Source organism: Camponotus vicinus, unplaced genomic scaffold (assembly GCF_025532165.1).
Source record: "Camponotus vicinus isolate PSW18456_S1 unplaced genomic scaffold, iyCamVici1.0 SCAF_1, whole genome shotgun sequence".
Classification (NCBI taxonomy): domain Eukaryota; kingdom Metazoa; phylum Arthropoda; class Insecta; order Hymenoptera; family Formicidae; genus Camponotus; species Camponotus vicinus.
The window spans coordinates 31,470,847-31,491,942 of NW_028141945.1; the positions used below are offsets into that span (position 1 = coordinate 31,470,847).

Below are 21,096 nucleotides of genomic sequence, written 5' to 3' on the forward strand. Positions count from 1 at the left end.
CAATGAATTTTTATAGTGAACGACTATGAAATTTTTTTTTGTACGCCTAAGTATAATATATCGTTAATGTACCGGCACAAAAGAATTACATTTTTTTAACTTTAGCATTTTTAAGTAGAGATTAAATAATCAGGATAATGTTACTTTTCACATTTTTTCTCCGAGAATTAAATTATTGAGATTATAATATAAAGATGCAAACTCTCTAGCTGTTATCTTGAATGAACGTTTTATTAGTTATTATAAATGTACAATAATATACAACTATCCTTAATTCGACTCACGATACGAACAAATAGATATTATTCTCTCATTTTGTTCCTCCTAACTACAAAGAGAGAGAGATCACATGAAACAGTGATAATAAATTGCTGGTCACACAGAAATCAAAGAAAACCTGCTACATTTAATCAGGACGTGAAATGTATCACGAGAAAAGAAGGTCTCGTTAATATAACGTTACTGAAATGGAATGTAATCGATGCATAAAATTGTTAATACAATACATGTTGTAAACAATGTGACAAAAATTGTTTGTACAATCATTTAAATTTAGATTTAAATTTATTCATAATCATGAGCAAGTTTCATTAAAAATCATGGACATATTTTATATAAATTTTATATAATTTTATATAAATTTATATAAAAATGTCAATGTAAAAATTTATATAAATTAATAGATCTATGTAACATATTTATCTACTTAATAAAGCTTATACCAAGTGTGAATTTATGAAAAAAAAAGCAGGATCTTTTTATCTACAATATACGAAATATGCGCGAGCCTTTCTTGAGCGTACTTTGCGCGATCAATATTTGTTGTTAATATATTAACAAAAAATTATTGAACGCAGGAGAGAAAATCCGAATATGTAGATTAAAATATTATTCATGAAAACTTTACGTATAAGATGTTGTGACATAAAAAAATGTTTTTTTACGTTATCAATAAATATATAATATGTGAAGGCAATACTGTGACTTGACGATAATTATCGAACATTAAATAACATTATTATCTTCATGGACAATAAATAATGATCGGCAGAGTACTGCTTCTTGTTCCACAGAAAAAAAGTTGACAAGAAAAGAATAAATAATTAGGTGAATATTATGACAGAATGTGCACATATTTATATTTTTGCATTACATTTTCATATATAACATATAAGTAGAGAAAACAAGAAACGTATCGACATAAAATATAAAATGCAGTTGCAGATAATGACACATGTATATCCACAGGTACATCATCGATTCTTAAATATAAAAGTTGTCAGCTCTTAACGTGGAACAAGATCAGTAACAAAAATAATATACAAAAATCTTTGATACAGTCTGTAATAGGTAAAAAGGTAGTTTCATCACAGTTTGTGTTGTCTTCCTTCGCCAAAGAGCCATAGACAAACTCTATCGACGATATACGCGAAGACAAAATCCGCGACTAGTATTTGAACCAGTATCGTACGGAACTGCAATGAAAGTATTTGCGATGTGATAAAAGAGACTATAATAAATTATATATAATAATAATAATTATTATATTATTATTATTATTATATATAATAATAAACTAAATCAACAAGCGTTTAATCGTTTGTTATTTACACACATTAGAAACTTACATGGGTTGGAAAATCCACAATTTCGAATTGTACTGCTAGATTTGGCAGAAATCCACAAGCCAATAGTAGAATGACGGCAGAATTGCCCACAAGACTGAATAAAAGTGCCTTATTTTGTGCCAAACTTTCCATAAATGGTTGGCCCTGGCACAATATAGCGTAATTAATATTTTGTTAATAATAATTATCATATTAAATACATTATTAAGTATACAATGAAACATACAACTTACTCGATAATTTATAGCGAAGGTCGAAACCTGAAGGGACATCGCAATTATATATACAGTGCTGTTAATTAAATTTGCCTCAAAGGGTTCATCCTCACTGTCTTCTCCACTCAATGAATTGACTTCACTGGAATTATTCAAAATAGCTGCCAACTTATCATCCCTATAAAACAAATAATTTTGAAAACATGTGTGATTATCCCATTAATGATTAATTTCATTTAATTTACAACTTACTTTGGAGACAAAATAGTAGCCTCTTTCACTAAATAGACGAGACAGATAAAATGTACGGCAAATTGCAGCAATACAGTTGCGATGGTATATAAATTAAAAATATTCGGTAGAGGTCTTTGTTGCGAGAGAGTTTTTAGGGGTTTTGATCGTGAGATGAAGAGAAAACAGGCCGCTAAAAGTACACCTTGCAAGGTCGCCTGCGCATCACTAAACTTGATTCCATCCAGATACAACACTGACTGGCTATAGGCGAGTATTAGTGCATTCAATGCTAATATTTTGAACATTTGTAGAGTGGTAACCAGAGTGCAACGTCCTTGCTTGATCACGTGGCATACTATAAAAAAAATGAGTGCTTGTGTTTCTGAATAATAAAACATTTGAAAATATTCTGTGAGTCTTACTGCATTGGATAGATGACATTTTGCTGGTAAAAGGAGCGGCGATAGAAGCGTCGCCGAGTTTTACGATCACGGATTGCTCTTGCACTTCGTTATCGATTTCCTTTAGAATCTTTTGCAGCTTCGCACGAGTACTCACTGGCGCGACTCTCGGATTGGTCCTTGGTCCGTTGCTTATAGGAGACACTGAGGTATCGTTCTTTGAATCTTCCCGTTTTTCGGAAAGTAGCTTTTCGGGCGGACTAGAAAGAATTGCCACACCTACCAGAAAAAAAGAGAAACAAAATAAACGCGTACTTATTTATAATTTGTACTGCAATCTCTTCATCAACTTACCCACTGGAGCATGTTTCAAAGCACCGACATCGTTCGTTCCGTCACCGCACATTAACGTTGTATAACCTAGAGATTGCAGCGATATAATAATGAATTCCTTTTGTTTTGGTGCGCATCGCGCGAAAATCACGACATGTGGTAAGAGCTTCCGAAGAAGTTCTCGTTGATTTTCTTTTAGATATGATAAACCCTAAAAAAGCCACCAATAGTAACGAATAATTATTACGATCCAAATCGCAAAAAAAAATTCTTATAAATTCTTATTTGTTTACATACCTCGCCCGTTACACAAAGCGCATAATCTTTCCAAATTTCTTTGCGTGATTCAATATTTTTTATATTTAGAGGAAGTTGTATCATTTTATCTATGCTTTCCCACAGCCATTCGCCATTATTTTCAATCATCACGAGGGTGTTGGGTTTTTTTGTGAAATGTAGCTCGCGACTTACATGACAGGCTGTTAAAGGATTATCACCGGTTATCATTACGACCTGTAAATATAATACAGTTGTTACATTTAACTTATATATTTTGAGAAGCTATTGTTTTCTTTTGAAACTCTTGTATTTCTCTTATATTTCATCGTACCGAATGCGAAGAATTGACGATTTCTTTAATAACGGTTTTCGAATCAGGCTTGAGAGGACAGCTAATGATGACAAATCCCGCGAATGTGAGATTGCTCTCTAATTTTTCACGTGTTAGCTCCCTCAAGTCTTGAGAAGAAAAGGTACCAGGAAGTTTCCGATATCCTAAAGCGAGCACTCTTGCGCCGCGTCGTGAGAGGGATAAATAAGTTGAATCATAATTTTTCGGCACAGAAGACAACTGAAATTATCAATCAAATTATGTTTATGACAACATAAAAAAATCGATAAAATTATAGATAATTGAAATTACTATTTCTTTTACCATGTTCTTTAGAATTTCTGGCGCACCCTTCACTGTAGCCATGTAATGAATTTCTGAAGCTCCAGGAATATTATATCCAACCACAACACACATTCTTTTCAAAGCCGATGAGAAATGATATCTCTGTACAATCTTTAATGCTGGAGACTTGCCCTTTTTAGGAATCACAGAATCACCTAAATGGACATTAGCATGTGATATTACAATACACATTGACATTCTTAATATGTTATCAACAAATTTATATTTACTTTTTGTAAGACTCCAATTTACAGCTTTAAGGGTAGCTTTTTCTAACGGATCCCCGACGATACCATCATCTAATTGAACAAGAGAGTGACATGTAGCCAGCACTTGAATACTCTCCAAAGGTGCATCTGATAGTTGGATCACATCTGCTTTACCGCTTAAAAAAGATAAAAATCACATTTCATAAAATGACGTAAAAGAATTTTGGGAATAATTTTGAGAATAATAACTATATTTCTTACTCAATACCCGCAATGCCTTCAACGATCAAATTATCGCTGGTGAGTGTACCAGTCTTGTCAAAACAGCAAATATCAACTTTGCCAGCAAACGGAATTCTGAACGGTTCTGTACAGAATACACCTGTAAAAAGGATACATAGCTTGTAATATTAATTACAAAATTAAAAATCTTTGGCATTAGAAAAATTTGTCTTAAATACCTAACTTGGATAGAGCTACCAAAGAAGTATTTACAGCTAACGATAATTCTATAGGTAACTCTGGTGGCACAACAGAAGTTAAAATTAATGTGCATTCCAAAAATAGTTTGTACTTATTTCTCGTAGGATCTTCGCTGCCTGAAATGTGCGGAATATAATTTTGTAATAATTTATATAATTTTTTCTCATCTTTCTCTTTCTCTCTGTCTTAATTCAGAATTGGATTACCTTTGATCCAGACATATGCAGCAGCAGCAATCGCGAAAATAAGTAGGAATAGAATAAAGCCAAAAGTTTCCAAGTTATTGGCTGTAACACGTTTAACACCGAACAATATTGTTCTTAAAAGTTTTCCCTGTGATGTAGAAAAACCAGTACGTAACACATAGGCGACGCACCCATTATCGGTCGCTGTAACATTAATAGCGTATGTTAAAATCATGAAACAAGCGAAAGTCACATAGAAAATGAAATGTATCAGTAATACCTCGAAGACCGGGAGTATTTTTACTAGGAGGTGTATGTTGCACGACTTTTGTTCCACCAAAAAGTACATGGAGTTTATCATCACCTTCGATATCTATAGTTCTACTTCCATCGATATCTTCTATAGGTTCTTTCATTTGAGGAACAGATTCACCTAGACATTTTCAATTACTATAGCGATTTATCTGTGCTGAATATATAACATTGGATTATTCAAATTATTACCTGTTAACATGCTTTCGTCAACGACGCATGGCCCTCGCAAAAGTAACATATCGCATGGCACTAAATTATCATGTTGAGGCCTTGTAATAGAAACAATATCTCCAGGAACTAATTGATCTGTAAATAATAAACGCCATCGCCTGTTTCTATAGACCTACAAAAGAGAATGAAAACATGGATATAACATTCTTATAAACATCTGTATATATAACTACAATAAGGAAACTTGTATTTATACCATTATCATGTGTGGTTTATTGCCCATTTTACGTATCTCGGCCATATTTCTCAGTTGTTGTTGTACCAGTGTACATTCAAACATGATAAGCATGATCAGCGTAAAGATGCTATAGTACCAATATTTGTCTAAGCACCAGAGTGCCACACAGAATACTTGAAAGACGAAGAACGGAGCAATCGCGCGCTCCTTAAAAAGTTCCCAAAACTCTGGCACAACCATGTCTAATCTAAAGCAAAAGTAATACTTTCAGCAATGTAGAGTATCTCACAAGGATTATACCGACATAAGATTATCCCATGACATACTTATTTTTTCCATATTTTTCCTCTGCTGCTTCAACTTCCGTTTGATCGAGATAGCCTTTCCATTCGCAATAATGTTTCACGGAATGATTAATTGGAAACTGCAATCCTCTGAACGATTTTATCTCTGAATCCCAATAGTATTTTGTTTTTTGAAAAATAAACCAAGGCTCCTGTTGATCCGTGCGATGCAATGGGATCAGCTCTGAACTTCCATTATTTGGAGTAGGAATTACTTTCACTATTCTTGCTTTGTAAGGATTTTTCTCCTAAAAAAATTGTACAAGATAAAACATTCTAAAGTGCATTTGCGCATTGTGGGACATTGAAAATAGATCGCACTTGCATGCAATCGTAAAAAAGAAAGATATAAGATGATGCAACAAATTTCTATGTTTAAAATATATTTTTCATGACATTCAAATGTATCCGCTAAAGTGTCACGTGACGAGCTAGCAGAAGACCGGCTTCAAATGGCTGCCACGTTACAAGAGACATATTGAGGATCGCGAAACGACCACGTGTCCATTGTTTAAACAAATGGAACAGCGACTGCCACTTACCGAGCTGCAATTTAAGAACGTGTGAATATGCACGGACCATTGACAGCACAGGCACAAAAAGATCTGCAGCATGCCGATAGCCGCGATGCCCACCAGGCCCGCGTCATAGTACTCGTCGATGCCGTAGACGAAGATCCAACAGTAGATCCACAGGGACTGCAGTATCACGAACGGCAGGATGTAACCGTTGAACATCCATTTGCGCGGATTATGCAGGCTGACGGACTGCACGAGTTCGTCCACCCGCGACGTCGCCGCCATGATTACGCTAATAACAATTAACGAATCGTCACAACAAGAGCGAGGAACGTCCGAACGTCCGACGAACTTTAAGCACCATTCACATTGAAAATTTATGCGCGCATTATCGAGCGACGCGTTTAGGCGATACGATGCAAACGCAGAGGGTGATCGCGGGGATTAGCACGTGGGGAGGAATCGAGGGAGGTTGAATCGACGGGGTTATGTCGGAATTGGTTGGAATGCAGAGGAGCGTGTTGACAGCGCGCTATTAGGGCGATATCGGTATCAGTAGAGAAGGCGCTTCTGCCTCGAGCGCCACCGTCGACATCGGCGGCGTAGCCTCGAACTAAAAACGAACATGGCAGCAAGTCCGTCGCGTATTTGAATCCGCGTCGTTTACTTTCCCGGATTAAGTTCAATATTTTGAGCACACGCACGGTACGTATTCTTGCTCCTTATTACGCTACATTTTAGTCTCCGCGCGTGTATTATTGATTTATCTCTGAAATCTATAGAATACATGTATATATGAATAATTTGACCTCTCGCGCTCGAGGAGGGGCAAATGTGTCCTTAATAAAAACAGAGTTTATTAAAAGTAAAAAGTATATCATTATTAATAAAGAAATATTATTGATATGTATTTGACAGCTCGATCGCGATATTTGTCGTGACTCAAATAAAATCCTCAAAGTGTTAATGAAATATATATACGGTTATATAATAACATATAATTTACTTAGAATATGTGCTACTTACGCATATGCTAAGTGTTCAAAATATCTTGTTCTCATTTGCAATTAGTTTTAATATCAGTTTTGTTAGCTCGTTGACTATCAATGAAATTTAAAATCTCTTTAACATTTAACATTAGACATGATAACATTTAAAAAATTTTTATTATACATTATTATAATAAATATTCCATTAAAATTTTGTCAAAAGAGCATTCATTTATATAAAAAAAGGTTCTAATGAGAGAGAGAGAGAGAGAGAGAGAGAGAGAGAGAGAGAGAGAGAGAGAGAGAGAGAGAAAGAGAAATATATGCGATGTATCCGTAAAAGAATTTTATTTCACGTTGGCTAGATAATAATAAGTTTCAACATATGAAGAGAAAGATACATTTCTCTTTTTTTTCTTCCTGATAGACTGGCGATGTCGCGTAATCAAGATGTATCCGTGTCATCCGGGAGAAAAACTCGGTTCACTCTGTCATAAGGTCGATGAATTCCTCGCGCACGTATTCTAGTGAAAGTGTGTGTTCGCCTGAACCCCACCCTGAGCTCTCCGCGGAACTCGTGCACGTCGTCCGAGGAAGGGATGAACACAGGTATACCCACGTTGCTAAGTAGATTCGCGACGCGTAGAGCCGAATCGCGCCAGTGTCTGGACCCAACGTGGACACTTTCGAATCACGCTGGCCAAAAGTGAGAAGACATCCGTTATGGTTGATCATAGTCGGTTTATCACAATCGGTGCGACAGAACTCGGCGTTACAGTAATTTAACATTCAAGAAGATACACAGGAAATTAAAAAATTTCAATTAAATCGAGCCTCTTTTCGTCTCTTCGGTTCTAAAAATCCGCCGATTGAAAAGTCCGATCACGTGGATACGAGCTGCCATTTATTCGGAAACACAAAAATATATCATTGAACGCGATTTGATCCTCGATTATCTACCGTATAACCGATCTTCCATTCTTTACACATCTCGTTGTCTTTGAGGCACAGCGATCTTACGTTATCGTTTATCAGTAGTGACATTTCACGACGATTGATCAACACGCGATGCCAATTAAGTGACTTTGCGGCCTCCTTTCCGCCTTCTTATCGTGCTTATCACAGGAGAGAAGGTCCTGTCACGAAAGGGTGAATCATAGCATAGAGAGAAATGGAGGTCGCGTGGCACCTAATATCAATCGTAAGTGGTCGACTCACAATTTAAAAGTAATAATTATCGTAGATTATAAACTACGCGGAGGAAGCTGGATTTAAATCTGATGTAACGTACTTTGCATCAATTACACATACATCTCTCTAATTGCAATTTCCTGATTACAATTCCTTAACTCACCTATTTATTTATAGTTAATAATTTTTATTTACTATAAATAATATGCAGATTTAAATATGCAGGATTAAATTATATGCAGGCTGTGAATCAGAGCCGATTAATATCTTTGCAGAAAATGTACGATCATATAGGAAGTAATCTGATAAATAATAAATTACAAGCCGGTATATTTCATAATGGTCTCACGTTGTACAATAGTTAATCCGGCTCTAATAATCTCGTTAGGCCTATCGTGTATTTAACGTGGGAATTACACTTTCACGCGCATGTACGAAAGGAGTTGTGGAACATTTCATTTATATTAATAATTGTAAAGTGTACAAAAAATTAGCATTTTCCAGTCTTTCAACCCATTTTATCAGTCATATTATAAATTCTGTATACAGGATATCCTACTATAGATAACTTCATACATTAAGAGTTTCTTTACTTTATTACTGTCATATGTCATGTTGTTTATTACTACATATATATATATATATATATATATATATATATATATAATAAAATAAAGAAATTAAATATCTTGTCGTTACTTTGCAAGTAACATATGACAAGTGCAAGAATTTATGCCATGTTATAAGATGCTAAAATTTATTACTGTTATATGTTATGTTGTTTATTACTCATATATATAAAATAAAATAAAATAAAATAAAGAAATTAAATATCTCGTTGTTTGCAAGTAACATATGACAAGACATATGCAAGAATTTATAAGATGTTATAAGATGCTAAAGTTTATTAAATATTTTGTAACTTATTATTAATTCATAGATTTTTAAAATATTATATTCAAATTTTTCATCATCGGATATTATGATCATATGACATGTTAGCAGAACCAAATCGCAGGACTATAAATGCAGCTATACGCAATATTTCATTCGAAATAAAATTTGTATAATTTGTAAAATAATTTTACAAATCATACATCGTTACTTGCTTTGAACTACAACTTTTATCGTATGAAATATCTATATTATTGTAAACAAAAGTTATGCATACGTCTCTGCTCTTTGACACAGATAACATTTGTGTGATGACCACTATACTTATAATAGAGCTTGACTTGTTAAATTTAATATATATTATTTGTTATGTGATCTCTTCTTTAATTTAAAGAAGATGATCATTTATAGTGAAACGTCCTACATATATATGTGTATTTCTACAGTTCTTTCTGATGGTCACCCGAGGCGAGCCCTGCACGGAGTACGGGTGTCCAGGACGACCGCAGTACGAGCCCTTCGTCCCTGCGCCTCCAGGACACACCCCCAGCTGCGCGCCACCGGGGCAGACCTTCTGCGAAAACCTGGACCATTATCCTCGGTAAGTGCACTTAGACTCCCCTGAAATATCGTTATACCGAGTCGTGAACAGCGTAACGCAACAAGTGGAAATCCTCGACGATCCGGTCGACCCATTTCGAATTGTTGATATTCCTTTCGCCATCCGTCGTGTCCACCTTCCGCCTCCCTCTATGCATACGAATGACTACGATACGCGCGTGTCGAGAAAAATTTCTGGTGGGGAAAGTCTGCTAACTCTTCTTGTCCAAGTGAGAATCCGTTTCTCTAAAGCATCGAGTTTACTCTATGTCAGTAAACTTGCACAACGAATTATGTGTGCTGAGGACTCTCTCGTCCGTAAATGACAGTCGTCATCCGACCTGTTTTATTATAAACGCGATTTAACCCAGAAGAACTATCCATCTACCGCGTGTTGGTAGAAGACTAAAGTAGCTCTCTGTATCAGATAAGCTCTCTTCCATTCTTATGCCATGTATACACAGATAATTCGTCGACCGATTTTCCAAATTTCCTGTGCATTTTCACGCTCGCGCGCGAGTCTTATTCTAAACGAGTTAAAAGTTACGTAAAGTGAACGGTCGCTATAATGTTAAAACGTCCGTGAGATCGTTGCTCAGCGTACCATGACCATGGCCTTGGCGCGGTCATATGCTGTTGGATAATTATTGGGCCCATTCCCTAAATCGAATACCGATATATTTCCTTATTTCTCCTCCACTGAATAAACTTTTCTTTTATGGCATAAAATATATATATATATATATATATATATATATATATCTCAATTGATTATAAATCGTACACAAATCATTATACTACTAAATAATGAAAATAATGCGCCGAGTTTTTAACAAAATAACAGTAATTAATTTAAAAAAATAGACTTTTTATTCTAGCATATAAAATTCTAATACTCGCAAAAGGACGTTTTTTACTGCTAATAAATATTATAATACAATAGTTAAACACAGGATAGCGCAATGATGTTTCGATTGTATCGCTTTATAACAAGTTAAATAATTCTAGTAACTGGAGAAAGCGGCTGTGACAGCTGTCACTTGCAATAATTGTGTATTCGAACGATCTGATGATCGATGAAAACGTCAGAAATATCAAATCGCTGACTCGAGTCTATCGCACACAGCATATTATTTTGTCGTAAACAAACATGTCGCATCTCTTCTCGCTTGCTTAACTTGATTGCGCAAGACGTACGCAATTGAAAATCGCACCTGCGTAAATAAGTTTTTGTCAACTATGGAAGACAAATCTCGGTCACCTGGCGAATAGAGGATGCTCAGTCCTTGATACGCGTTGCAGCAAGACCTCGATCCGCGCAGCGGATCAAAGATCGAATTTAATCCCCGGGAGAAAACGCATTACACTTTTTATCGACACATTGTATTCCATCGGGAGATATAACGATTTTTTTTCTTTCTCTTTTTTTTAGACAACTCATCAAATTTCTCGCCGACAAATGCAGCTTTGATTTTAGCACTGCGTTGCGAGACGAATCTCGCGACGATTTCAATTTTTACAGGTAAATTTCAATATCGTGAAACATATATAAGCGATAAAAAAACTTGCATAAGAAATTCATTGCATAGATAAATATGAAGAACTTGACAAAATCTCGTGAAATTTTTATTATTAAAATATATAATTATTCATAATTTAATCGATCGTTTAATTTGATTATTATTAGTATACTTTTTATTATTTGCAAGTTCCCCTCCGAATTATAGTCAAGGCTATGACTATCCACGACAGGATGATGTATATCGATTATACACGCAGTTAACAGAACAGCCGGCTTCGATGTACGGTCCTCCGTCCAATAATAGCCGTTACAATGGGTAAGACAATGTCAAATTATTTAATTATTTCATCATCTCATCCACATAAGTGAAATATTTGAATCAAGACATAAGCGAGATAAAATGACATTAATTCTAAATTCTTTAATTAGATTTTCAATTCATTATATTGCAGTTATAAATATTCTGTACCGCCGCAACCGCAAAGAAATCCTTTTCTTCCGGGAGTAGCTTTGAAGTATCATCAAAATATCCCACGACAAATCGATTATAATCATCCGCAAGAATCCTTGTTTAGACCGAATCAATCATGGTTGGCGAACAGGTAATTACGATTGAAACGTGGTTACGGTGAAACTTTTCTTCACATATGATATATCGATAATATATTTTTCATTATAACAGATATTCACGAAGTGACAAAATAGCACCGCGAACTTATAACGTGAATCCTTTATTGGAATATGAGAAACTTAAGAACGATCGTGTTAAAAGACAGTCAAATCCGGATGCCATCGCTCTATGCCCTACACAAGCGCAATATATCGCTCCCAAGGCTGCTCTAAATAATCAAGGCAACTGGATGTATGTTGTTAATCTTCCAGGGCAGAACAAATACACGCAGTTGGTCAAAAGCGAAAGATGCTTGTAAGTCCACATCAAAGAATTCGTCGAAAAATCTAACGATCACGATACGTTGAAATCTTATATGCCTATTCTGATTTTCAAGTGATATCTCAATCTAGAAGAGATTAAACTTTCTAATATCTACGATATACATTTGAACGATATCTTTGTAAGTTTAAAGAAGAACGAAATTATCAGGAGATATTTCTCATTGTTTGTTTTAGGAATAACGAATGTAACGGTATATGTTCGATTCCGGAGGGATATAGAAGCAATTGTCAACAACAATTTGTGCAAAAGAGACTAATTGCACTCGAAGGAAGCGGTAATCGACTTTATACCGACGTGTTTTGGTTTCCACACGGCTGCTCGTGCCAGATTATACCAAATTATTGAATATACAACAACAAACTGTCACATTTAATGAATAGGAATTATTTTCAAGGGTAAGCTATATTAAACGCAATTATATTGTTCTATTCATGATTATAATTCGACGTTCCATAACGCAGAGTGCGCTTCGTATCAGCGTTTAAGGTAGGTACCGATAATGTAGCGTTCTAGGAACGATGATGCGTACTCGAACAAGACTTGACTCAATGCACATTACCAGTGGTGTTAAAGTAGAGACAGATAAGCATTGTCAACATATTTACTTGTTGCAATAATAATTATAATATAGAGCAAATCGCGCAGGCAATGTGAATTTATCCATAAAAATATTAATTTTTTAACGCTGAATGATTGTTAGCTAAAAATAGATAATTTCTTCTTTTCAATGAAAAATGTCGTTATTATTCCATTATATGATATTTCATATCTATTTACTCATTTAGCGTTAAATGTAAGACATAAAGATCTTTTATTTTATTGATTGGATTATTAAAGATCAAACCTTTTTTCTTATTTATTTTTTCGGTCACGATTTGCTCACAAGTACTACAAGGATAGGCCGCATAGAGTTTTGAACTATATTATATAAATATCATAGTTCTTAATTATAATTTATAGTTAATATTACTTTTAATGTATATGTGTATATGCATGTGTATAAGAATTTAATTTAGGGGATATTTTGATAAATATTTGAACTATCATATAATTAAGTTTATCATTAGAATAGATAATTTTCATCTCACAAGATTGAAGAGAGATAGTGAGAAAATTTTTCATATTGTATAATAAGATTTAGAAAAGAATTTTATGTATTTGCTATTTACATATAAATAAGTGGCAAATCTATTTAAAAATACCATTTATTGATATTAATTATTTTAATATCATGTGAAAAATATAAACGGAGAAATTTCGTAGAAAATATGAAATTATTGTCATAAAGAAAATAACTATAAATCTTTGAAACAGATTATTATTCGAAATCACATAAAATAGGTAATTGTTATCAGAGAGCTTATCTTACTAAATAATTTATCAGTTCTTTTGTTAGCATAATATTGCGTGAAGCACGACATCGCGGTTCTAATCGTGACACCTTATCAAGAAGGTGGTTATGCTGGATGTTCAAGGAATGTGGGAGGGACCAAGAAGCATAAAATAAAGGATCTCGATTTCATTATTACATAGGTTGGAAAAGGACAGACGAACGCGAAAAGAGGGATGAAGGCCGGGTAACGGGTGAGGAGAGGGATAACGGGGGAGGAACTGGAGGTCAGACACGCGCAAGTTCCGCAGAAATGTTGCGGGGCAACATAATGATATCCTTTTCGCGCCGTTTCTTAACGAATTTTGTACAGTTTAACACGTAGTTTCAATGCGTTATATAAGTATTATAATTTTTACAACGTACACAGTTGCACTTTCATGTATATACAAATATTTAACATTATCTGACAGTCAGAACGACAAACGGCGATACTTGCGTGTATAATTATCTTTTTTATGGAAGTATGGAATATCGCACAAGTCGCTGAATCGCGCGTTTCTAAGAGAAAAACATTTAACGCGCCCCGGATTTGTGTGCGAGCTCCCGCTATAGATTCCGTTCCGCTTGGAGAAACGCGCTCTCTCGCACGCACCCACAGCTCGTACCCGCTCGAGAACCGCCCCGTATCCCCCTCAACATCCCTCCGTGGCCAGCGGAAAGAGGGGTGAATTTCTAGGCGAACGTAAATGCACCTACACGGTGCCTATACGCGTGCACTTGTACCTTACGCGTTTCCCTCCACTCGTGCGTGGCAGAAGTGTCTGTACACATGAGGTGGATGGTAGGCTACTTGAAGGGTTTCCGTTTATATGCACGCGTGTAAGCGTGTGCGAGTTGAACGACGGACGAAGGGGCCTTCCACAGAGAAGCGAGGTCGTCTTGCGATAGCGTGCATATCATATACGCGAGAGAAGCGAAGGATAGTATATAATTAAGAGAATTTCCTAATTACAAATAATTTTTTTTAATAAGCAAAAAATTCTGTCTGACAATCTAGTTGACTTAGACAAAAGTATATTCGCATGTTTTTTTTTCTTTTTTTAAATAAGATGGAAGATACCAAACGGTATCGCGCGATAAAGTTTACGCCGCAGTTGCTGCAGTTTGCTTCGCATCTGGAGTCTCGCGAGATTAAATCGAGATTCCGAGTCGATTCACGGCGTCCAGATGTCACGTTTCAGGAAGAGGAAGCCTGACCACCTTTGATCCCTACCTCCAGTCGCAAGATGACGAACGAAGCACATGGACCACAAACGAGAGTGAATTTATTTACAAAAATGAATCGAATACATAATCAAAGACGTTATGTATATGCTATTAATCTTGCGAAAGATTTCGTTGACTCTCTAATTTACGTCGAAACTATACGCGTCTTGTATTAAATCCCGTCTGACCCATTTCCGCTTGCGTGCTATCCTATATAAACGTCGCGGTCAGATAGGTCAAGTTTGCGACGCGATCTCGATTCATCGTAAAATCTTACCCAGCGATTGGCATCATCAATCAACAATTTCGTTCAATCGATAGGCGCCATTGTCTATTCATTCGACGCGATAGTCAATCGGTGAAAATACACCGCATAAACGGAATCGAGTTTATCGTGTGTGAAAAAAATGCGTAAGGTCAACGCTGACGGCACACACTTTACCTATGATATTTTTTTTCCACGCCAACTTTTGTATAAAAAGCGACCTTGATTACTCGGCGACAATTTTTTTTAATGTGACGTAAGTCTCCATCCAGCGTTTAATGCACCGTGCACGCGAATGCCCTGCGTCATTGAATACCATGACATTATTATTTACTGAAAGTGAACTGATACGGGACACATATGCGACCATCCGCGCTTCAATGGCGTTCCAAAAAAAAATATGTATAAATAAATATATACATATATATATATATTTCAGTAGAAAAATTGCGCAAGTTCAAAATGCTGTGGTGTGCGTGAACGTCTTTTTTTAGAAGAGATGGCGGCTTTGTTTCCGTTTCCGTGACGAGATCGGGACCAAGGCTGGAGGGTTCGAAACTTTTTTTCTCCTCGAGAAATCCACCCCCGCAAGGGCAGGGAGTTTTACAGTAATCTCTGTGCCAAAAGTCGATTGCGTTCTCCGTCTCGCTCCGAGCGTCCATCTCCTCCCTTCTTCCTCTTTTTTTCTCGCACTACACCGAGCCGGTCGACCAGCAGCTTCGAGCGCCGGGATAAAGTCACGAGCAGTAATTATGAACGATAGCAGGGGAGAGAGAGGATATAATTGTGATTGATGGAGAGATGAGAAGGGAGGAGCAGGGGGTGACTTCCTTTTAATCTCGAAGCTAACCCTTTCGTTCATCCATTGCCGCTTCTGCCCGACCGACACCGCGCGGCGCGACGACGCGATTTTATTACCTCGAGTTGTATCTCTTTCCGGGAAAGAACTTGGATCTCTCATAGATTTTGTTCCTTTCTGAATCGAAAAGCCGAAAGTGTATTAAATATCACAGAATACGTTTCGTTAAAAATGTTGATTCTATCATTTTATATTCTCATTATTCATAGAAAACTCCGGTAAAATGCAAATATACGAGTCTTACAACGACTAGAAACATAAATTTGCGCGAGCAGGAAGCAAAAATAAAATATGATAATTAAAAGCAAAATATGATAGATCCGAGGACGTTTGATAATAATATATATTTGATCGAGCGATACGAGTCCACGATACCGGAGGCTGAATTTAATAATGATCACTGTTTTGTAATGAGAGGCGAAAATAATGACCGTCTAAATGGACGCTCTAAATCGTCGTTATAAAACACGAAAGAAAGCCTCGGTAGCGAGGAAGCCCGTCGTGTCCGCTTCGTACGCGCATTATCCCCGATGCCTGCCTCTCCGCGTGCATGCGTGCGTACGTGCGTGCGTGCGTACGTACGTACGTGCGTGCGTGCGTGCGTGCGTGCGTGCATGCGTGCGTGCGTGCGTGCATGCGTGCGCCCGTATATGCATTCGTGTGTGCGTATTCTCCTCTCCTCTTTCTCCGTCGCGTCTCTACGCACTCGACTCCACAGTCCACGCACCGCCGAGCGAGCGAGCGGGAGTCTGCGATCAATGCGTGGCACTGCCACCGGTCGTCATGGCAACGAAGCGCGCCACGCACAACGAGCGAACGATCCGCGTCGATCGTGCGTAAGTGCGTGCTCGGGGCGCGCGCGCACACGTACACGCACGCACGTACGTACATATGTATGTATGTATAGACGGCCTCCTGCGACGTATCGCGACGAGACTCGCGAAAGACCGCGTGCAGGACGATCGATGGCCCGCAAACTTGGCGACGTACTACGAGCACGTGGCACACGACGAATCTACGCAAAATCTCTCTCGCGACGCGTTTTAAAATCTCTGCTATCGATACTTTTTACATGTAATCGTAATTTGAATGTCATTAAATTAAAGTCGACTTTAAAGTAACATTTAAGCTAGATACGCGAATGTGTAAATATGTATATAACGAAGCTACAAAATAGACAATAATTTTTAATTATAATGAGGCTTTAAATATTAAAATATCAATGATTATTAAAATTGCAAATAAGAGCTATTGGATAGAAGGCCCCGAAAATTATACATCTTCTTAGCTTCAAAATAAAACTTTTATCGTTGAATATTACTTGTTTAGGTACGCGTAACACATTTTGATTTTGAATAATTATTTTCGATCGTTTCTTTTAAAAAACAGTCTCTTTCTCGAGGAGTCTCCTTATCATATGAACATGAATACAAGTATTATAGATTTATATTTGATCCTATATACATAGAAGATTTTGCGGGTTCACGCGCGGCAAAAGACTACGCAGGTATCTTCCCCAAAATTAGCGGTCAATGACACTGTCCTTTTTTGTGGATTTTCTGGTCTAGTGTCGTCGACAGCTGTCCGGAATTTTCTGCCCGAATTTTTTGTCGTATACTTGAATTTGTCTAGTGTACGTCTTGTAAGATACATTGTCTCATTTCGCGATGTTTAATATCGCAAATTATTCACTAATTATTCTTTCTTTATAACGTAAAATCTTCTAACAATTTTTATTTTATTATATTTTATGGAATATTTGAAAGCACTATGTAAATAGATATTATCAAGTACAACTGAAACGTGGATTATAGCTGTTATGCCATAAAAATTTTAATCTATTTTTTATTGACTACATCTAATATAATTTAACAATAATTTTTATAATTGCATCTAGTGTAATTGTATCACCGTTATTGATGTAAAAAATTGAATGATAGTATATAATACTTATAGTATACTTGGGTTTGGGAAATAGGATAGACAGATAGGTGATAGGCAGACAGAGAAAGAAAGCAACAATCAAAGAGGATAATGTCCAGAAATTGTCTTGATACTTTGCAGCCACAACCGCAAGCACTCGCGAGAATAACAACGTCAGGATGCGGCAGATGTTCCTAACGAGCTTCAGCGAGAGAGAAAGTATCGATCGATATCGTTACGATTATGTTGTCCATCATAATGAAGATAAGTTTTAATGACTTTGCCGTGAGAAAAATAATTGCGCCTTGCGTGACGCATTAATCGCATCTTATGCACTAATGCTTTTCATAATTCACCGATATTCGCGACTACATGTTTACGCAACAGGATCAGTGTATCACTAGTTATCAATGTATCATTTATATTTATATTTATTATCGTTAAGAGCGATTCTTCTTTCAACATTTGAATCTTAAATTTTATCACGGATTAATTCGCGAAAAACGTAGAGGTAAGAAAATGTGTGTAGAATACATCAATTTCTCGCTTTCCTCTCCGAGAAATGTCGAATGTCCTACTACTCCGATTATTACCCCATCGTAGAAGGCGGAAAAAAGAGCATTTAAACCCTTTTGGTCGGGGTAATTCAGTGGCAGACCACTACATCGAAGATGGCACGCGTTGGGGAGAAAGGGAGGAGGGGGTTGCGCGACCCCCAATTCGCTCAAACACCTAGAGTAACCCCTGCACCCTCGCACTAGGGTTCTTTGCAGATGAATCCACCGATTCTCGGCCTATAGCGCCATCAGGAACGCAAGGTGTTTTATGATAAATATCGTAAAAAATTTCAGATCTATTTTTAATCAAAGGATTTCATTATGCATATGTATATGTTGCGCGTATTTGTATCTCATTGACTTTTAGAAATTTTAATTAGATGCAAGTTATTTATAAAAGAGATTTCCTATTTCCTATTTCGTCGGGCGATTAAAAAAACAGAGGAGATGCCGTGAGAGTAAATTTTCCAAAAAAAGATTTCTCTTTCTCTCTTCCATGGTCCAGGTGATTCTCGCAACGACGAAGAGCAAAGGGCGAAGGGATTTTGTACAACGAGAGATGGGAATACGAGGGACGATTTTTCATTTTTCGATGCCCACGAAATGCCGACAATGGACGCATGTCACGCGACGTTGCAGCTGCTTTCGCCACTGTATTTGACGCAATACAGCACACATGGCGCAAGATCCCGTAAGACCGAAATGTACGAGTAACCGAACCTTCCTCAATCGATTTTGCTTCATCGATGTGCGTCACTATCGAATTGATATTTATTAAGATTCCTGACTAACGATTGCCATTGATATGCATTGCACAATTATAAATTTTGATGCTTAACATTATCATGAATTTTATTATGAAATTTTGAGATTTCAAAATTTAATAAAAAAATCTGAACTTGGATTTTTTCTTTTTAACAAAAACATCAAAATACATTAAAATCAAATTTTAATCTGTTTTGTATAATTTTATATTATATAAATAAAATAGATAACAATTTTATACATATATATATATGTATATATATGTCTGTAGATTGTAAAAGGATTAATGATGTTTATTCAATAGAAAGTAATTTTCAATTAAAGATTGCGACTTTACGATAGTTGAAAAATGAATACAATTGAAAAGATGCCGAAATGCGATAGAATGTTTCTTCAGATTTAGTTCTGCATCGAATGTTCGACTAGTCAAAGTTAAAGGTCAGGTAGGCAGTCGTGCTCTACGATCAGTTTCAGGAACGCATTCCAAATTTAACTCGATCGATGAACAATGCTGAAATTGTCAATAATACACATTCTACGAAATATCTACAGATATTTTGTAGAATAATTTCCCAAATACTTCCGAGATCATATTTGGTTGTAACTCGCACAAGTAAAAGCGTCCCTCGGAAGAAATAATTAGGTCGATTCTTGTATTGAGAATCGCTGCTCGTAAAATATTTGATGGACCACCGAAGGTACCCAAGCCAGCACTTCCTACCTACCTGGTTTCGATAAACTGATTTATTTCGACATCATTGTGATCTCCCCGAGCAGCATCTGTCCTCCGGAATTTCATGCGAGACTGCAAGATGGCCGATGCTGGACGCGTAAAGACTCGATTCACTTTTTGCAAGCAAGACTTGATCGAGTACAACGCTTGATCTAGTTAGGGCTGGAGATGATTTATCAAGCGGCCACATCATTACGAAGGGACACAGAATCCGTATGCCGCATGATCCGTCGTCCTTCCATCGAAAGAAGAATACGTATTAATTTATATCTGCATGCGGCCGCCATTGTCATGTTAATCGGGTCTCTGGGCATTAACCCAGAGCTTTTCGGCGATGCGTGCGTGTGGTTCGCTCTTCCCAGCCGCACACACAAAAGTCGAGAGATAGCCGACAGTGGGGATCTGGGAAACTCGGGCAGAAGGGTTTTCCGGGATAAACTTGGCCCTGGGCCACTGCGATTCGGAGATTGCTTTGATTGCGTATGTAGATTATAAACGATATTAATGCTTGAATTAAAAGTTATACTCGAAAATCAGATACTTATTATAATTATTTTCCATTGAGAATAAGATCATGATTTTACGATGTCTCCCTCTTGATTTTTAACAATGAATAATTCACCGCATTCAATCTTAATTTTTTGAGCGTGACATTCGAATTCTCAGGTCGTTTAACATCTGGTTCAACTAATGCAATAATTTAAAAAATGATGAATGTACCCGCAGCAAAAACCTATGCGCGTTGAAAAAATTACGCCCGTATATCTGCGTCTTGCGTATGAGAACATCTTGGATAAACATCTCGTTACCCTCATGAGAAATCGACGGTGTAGCGCGGATACGAAGATCGAAGATTTTCGCGCCTGGAGAAATACGGTGAAAATTATTATCACGCAACGCGGGTACATTTCAACGTGCCTGAACGCAGCTGGGTCAGACTTGCTCCATTTACCATGAAATGTTAACGCGCGCGTGACTTTTCGGCTTCCGAAATCGTTCGCTCGAGGGGGCGGAA

The 21,096-nt window shown here is 36.8% G+C and overlaps 2 protein-coding genes across 10 annotated transcripts in view; one reads left to right on the forward strand and one right to left on the reverse strand.

The window, feature by feature from the left end:
* The window catches only part of Spz5 (spatzle 5 Toll-1 receptor), a 124,457-nt gene extending 104,999 nt beyond the window's left edge, over positions 1-19,458 (forward strand). The window contains exons 1-9 of one of the 9 annotated variants that reach the window (XM_083080032.1): positions 6,476-6,934; positions 7,646-7,827; positions 8,254-8,419; positions 9,750-9,904; positions 11,336-11,425; positions 11,613-11,741; positions 11,878-12,027; positions 12,108-12,350; positions 12,554-13,563. In XM_083080032.1, coding sequence (XP_082936158.1) covers positions 8,390-8,419; positions 9,750-9,904; positions 11,336-11,425; positions 11,613-11,741; positions 11,878-12,027; positions 12,108-12,350; positions 12,554-12,725 — 969 coding nt within the window. In that variant the 5' untranslated portion in view covers positions 6,476-6,934; positions 7,646-7,827; positions 8,254-8,389 and the 3' untranslated portion in view covers positions 12,726-13,563. Of the gene's footprint in view, positions 1-6,475; positions 6,935-7,645; positions 7,828-7,884; positions 7,925-8,253; positions 8,420-9,749; positions 9,905-11,335; positions 11,426-11,612; positions 11,742-11,877; positions 12,028-12,107; positions 12,351-12,553; positions 13,567-18,167; positions 18,208-19,088 lie in introns of those variants that run through there. The other 8 variants (XM_083080051.1, XR_014435384.1, XR_014435383.1 and 5 more) reach the window with 8 other exon arrangements.
* Positions 207-6,799, reverse strand: LOC145960390 (endoplasmic reticulum transmembrane helix translocase). The gene is made up of 18 exons (XM_083079815.1): positions 6,254-6,799; positions 5,694-5,959; positions 5,386-5,614; positions 5,148-5,301; positions 4,924-5,076; positions 4,665-4,847; positions 4,437-4,574; positions 4,237-4,357; positions 3,997-4,151; positions 3,746-3,921; positions 3,422-3,661; positions 3,109-3,324; positions 2,833-3,022; positions 2,500-2,757; positions 2,096-2,432; positions 1,862-2,021; positions 1,629-1,772; positions 207-1,475 (listed from the first exon to the last, which is right to left on the reverse strand). The coding sequence occupies exons 1-18, from the start codon at positions 6,512-6,514 to the stop codon at positions 1,368-1,370; spliced, it is 3,489 nt and encodes a 1,162-aa protein (XP_082935941.1). The 5' UTR covers positions 6,515-6,799; the 3' UTR covers positions 207-1,367.
* Positions 19,459-21,096: the final 1,638 nt, after the last annotated feature.

Coding starts and splice junctions, on each gene's coding strand:
- LOC145960390 (XM_083079815.1), bottom strand. CDS start 6,514: ATGGCGGCGACGTCGCGGGTGGACGAACTCGTGCAGTCCGTCAGCCTG. Junction 3,922..3,996: donor AAATTGGAGTCTTACAAAAA/GTAAATATAAAT, acceptor ATGTCCATTTAG/GTGATTCTGTGATTCCTAAA. Junction 2,022..2,095: donor GCTACTATTTTGTCTCCAAA/GTAAGTTGTAAA, acceptor TTTGTTTTATAG/GGATGATAAGTTGGCAGCTA.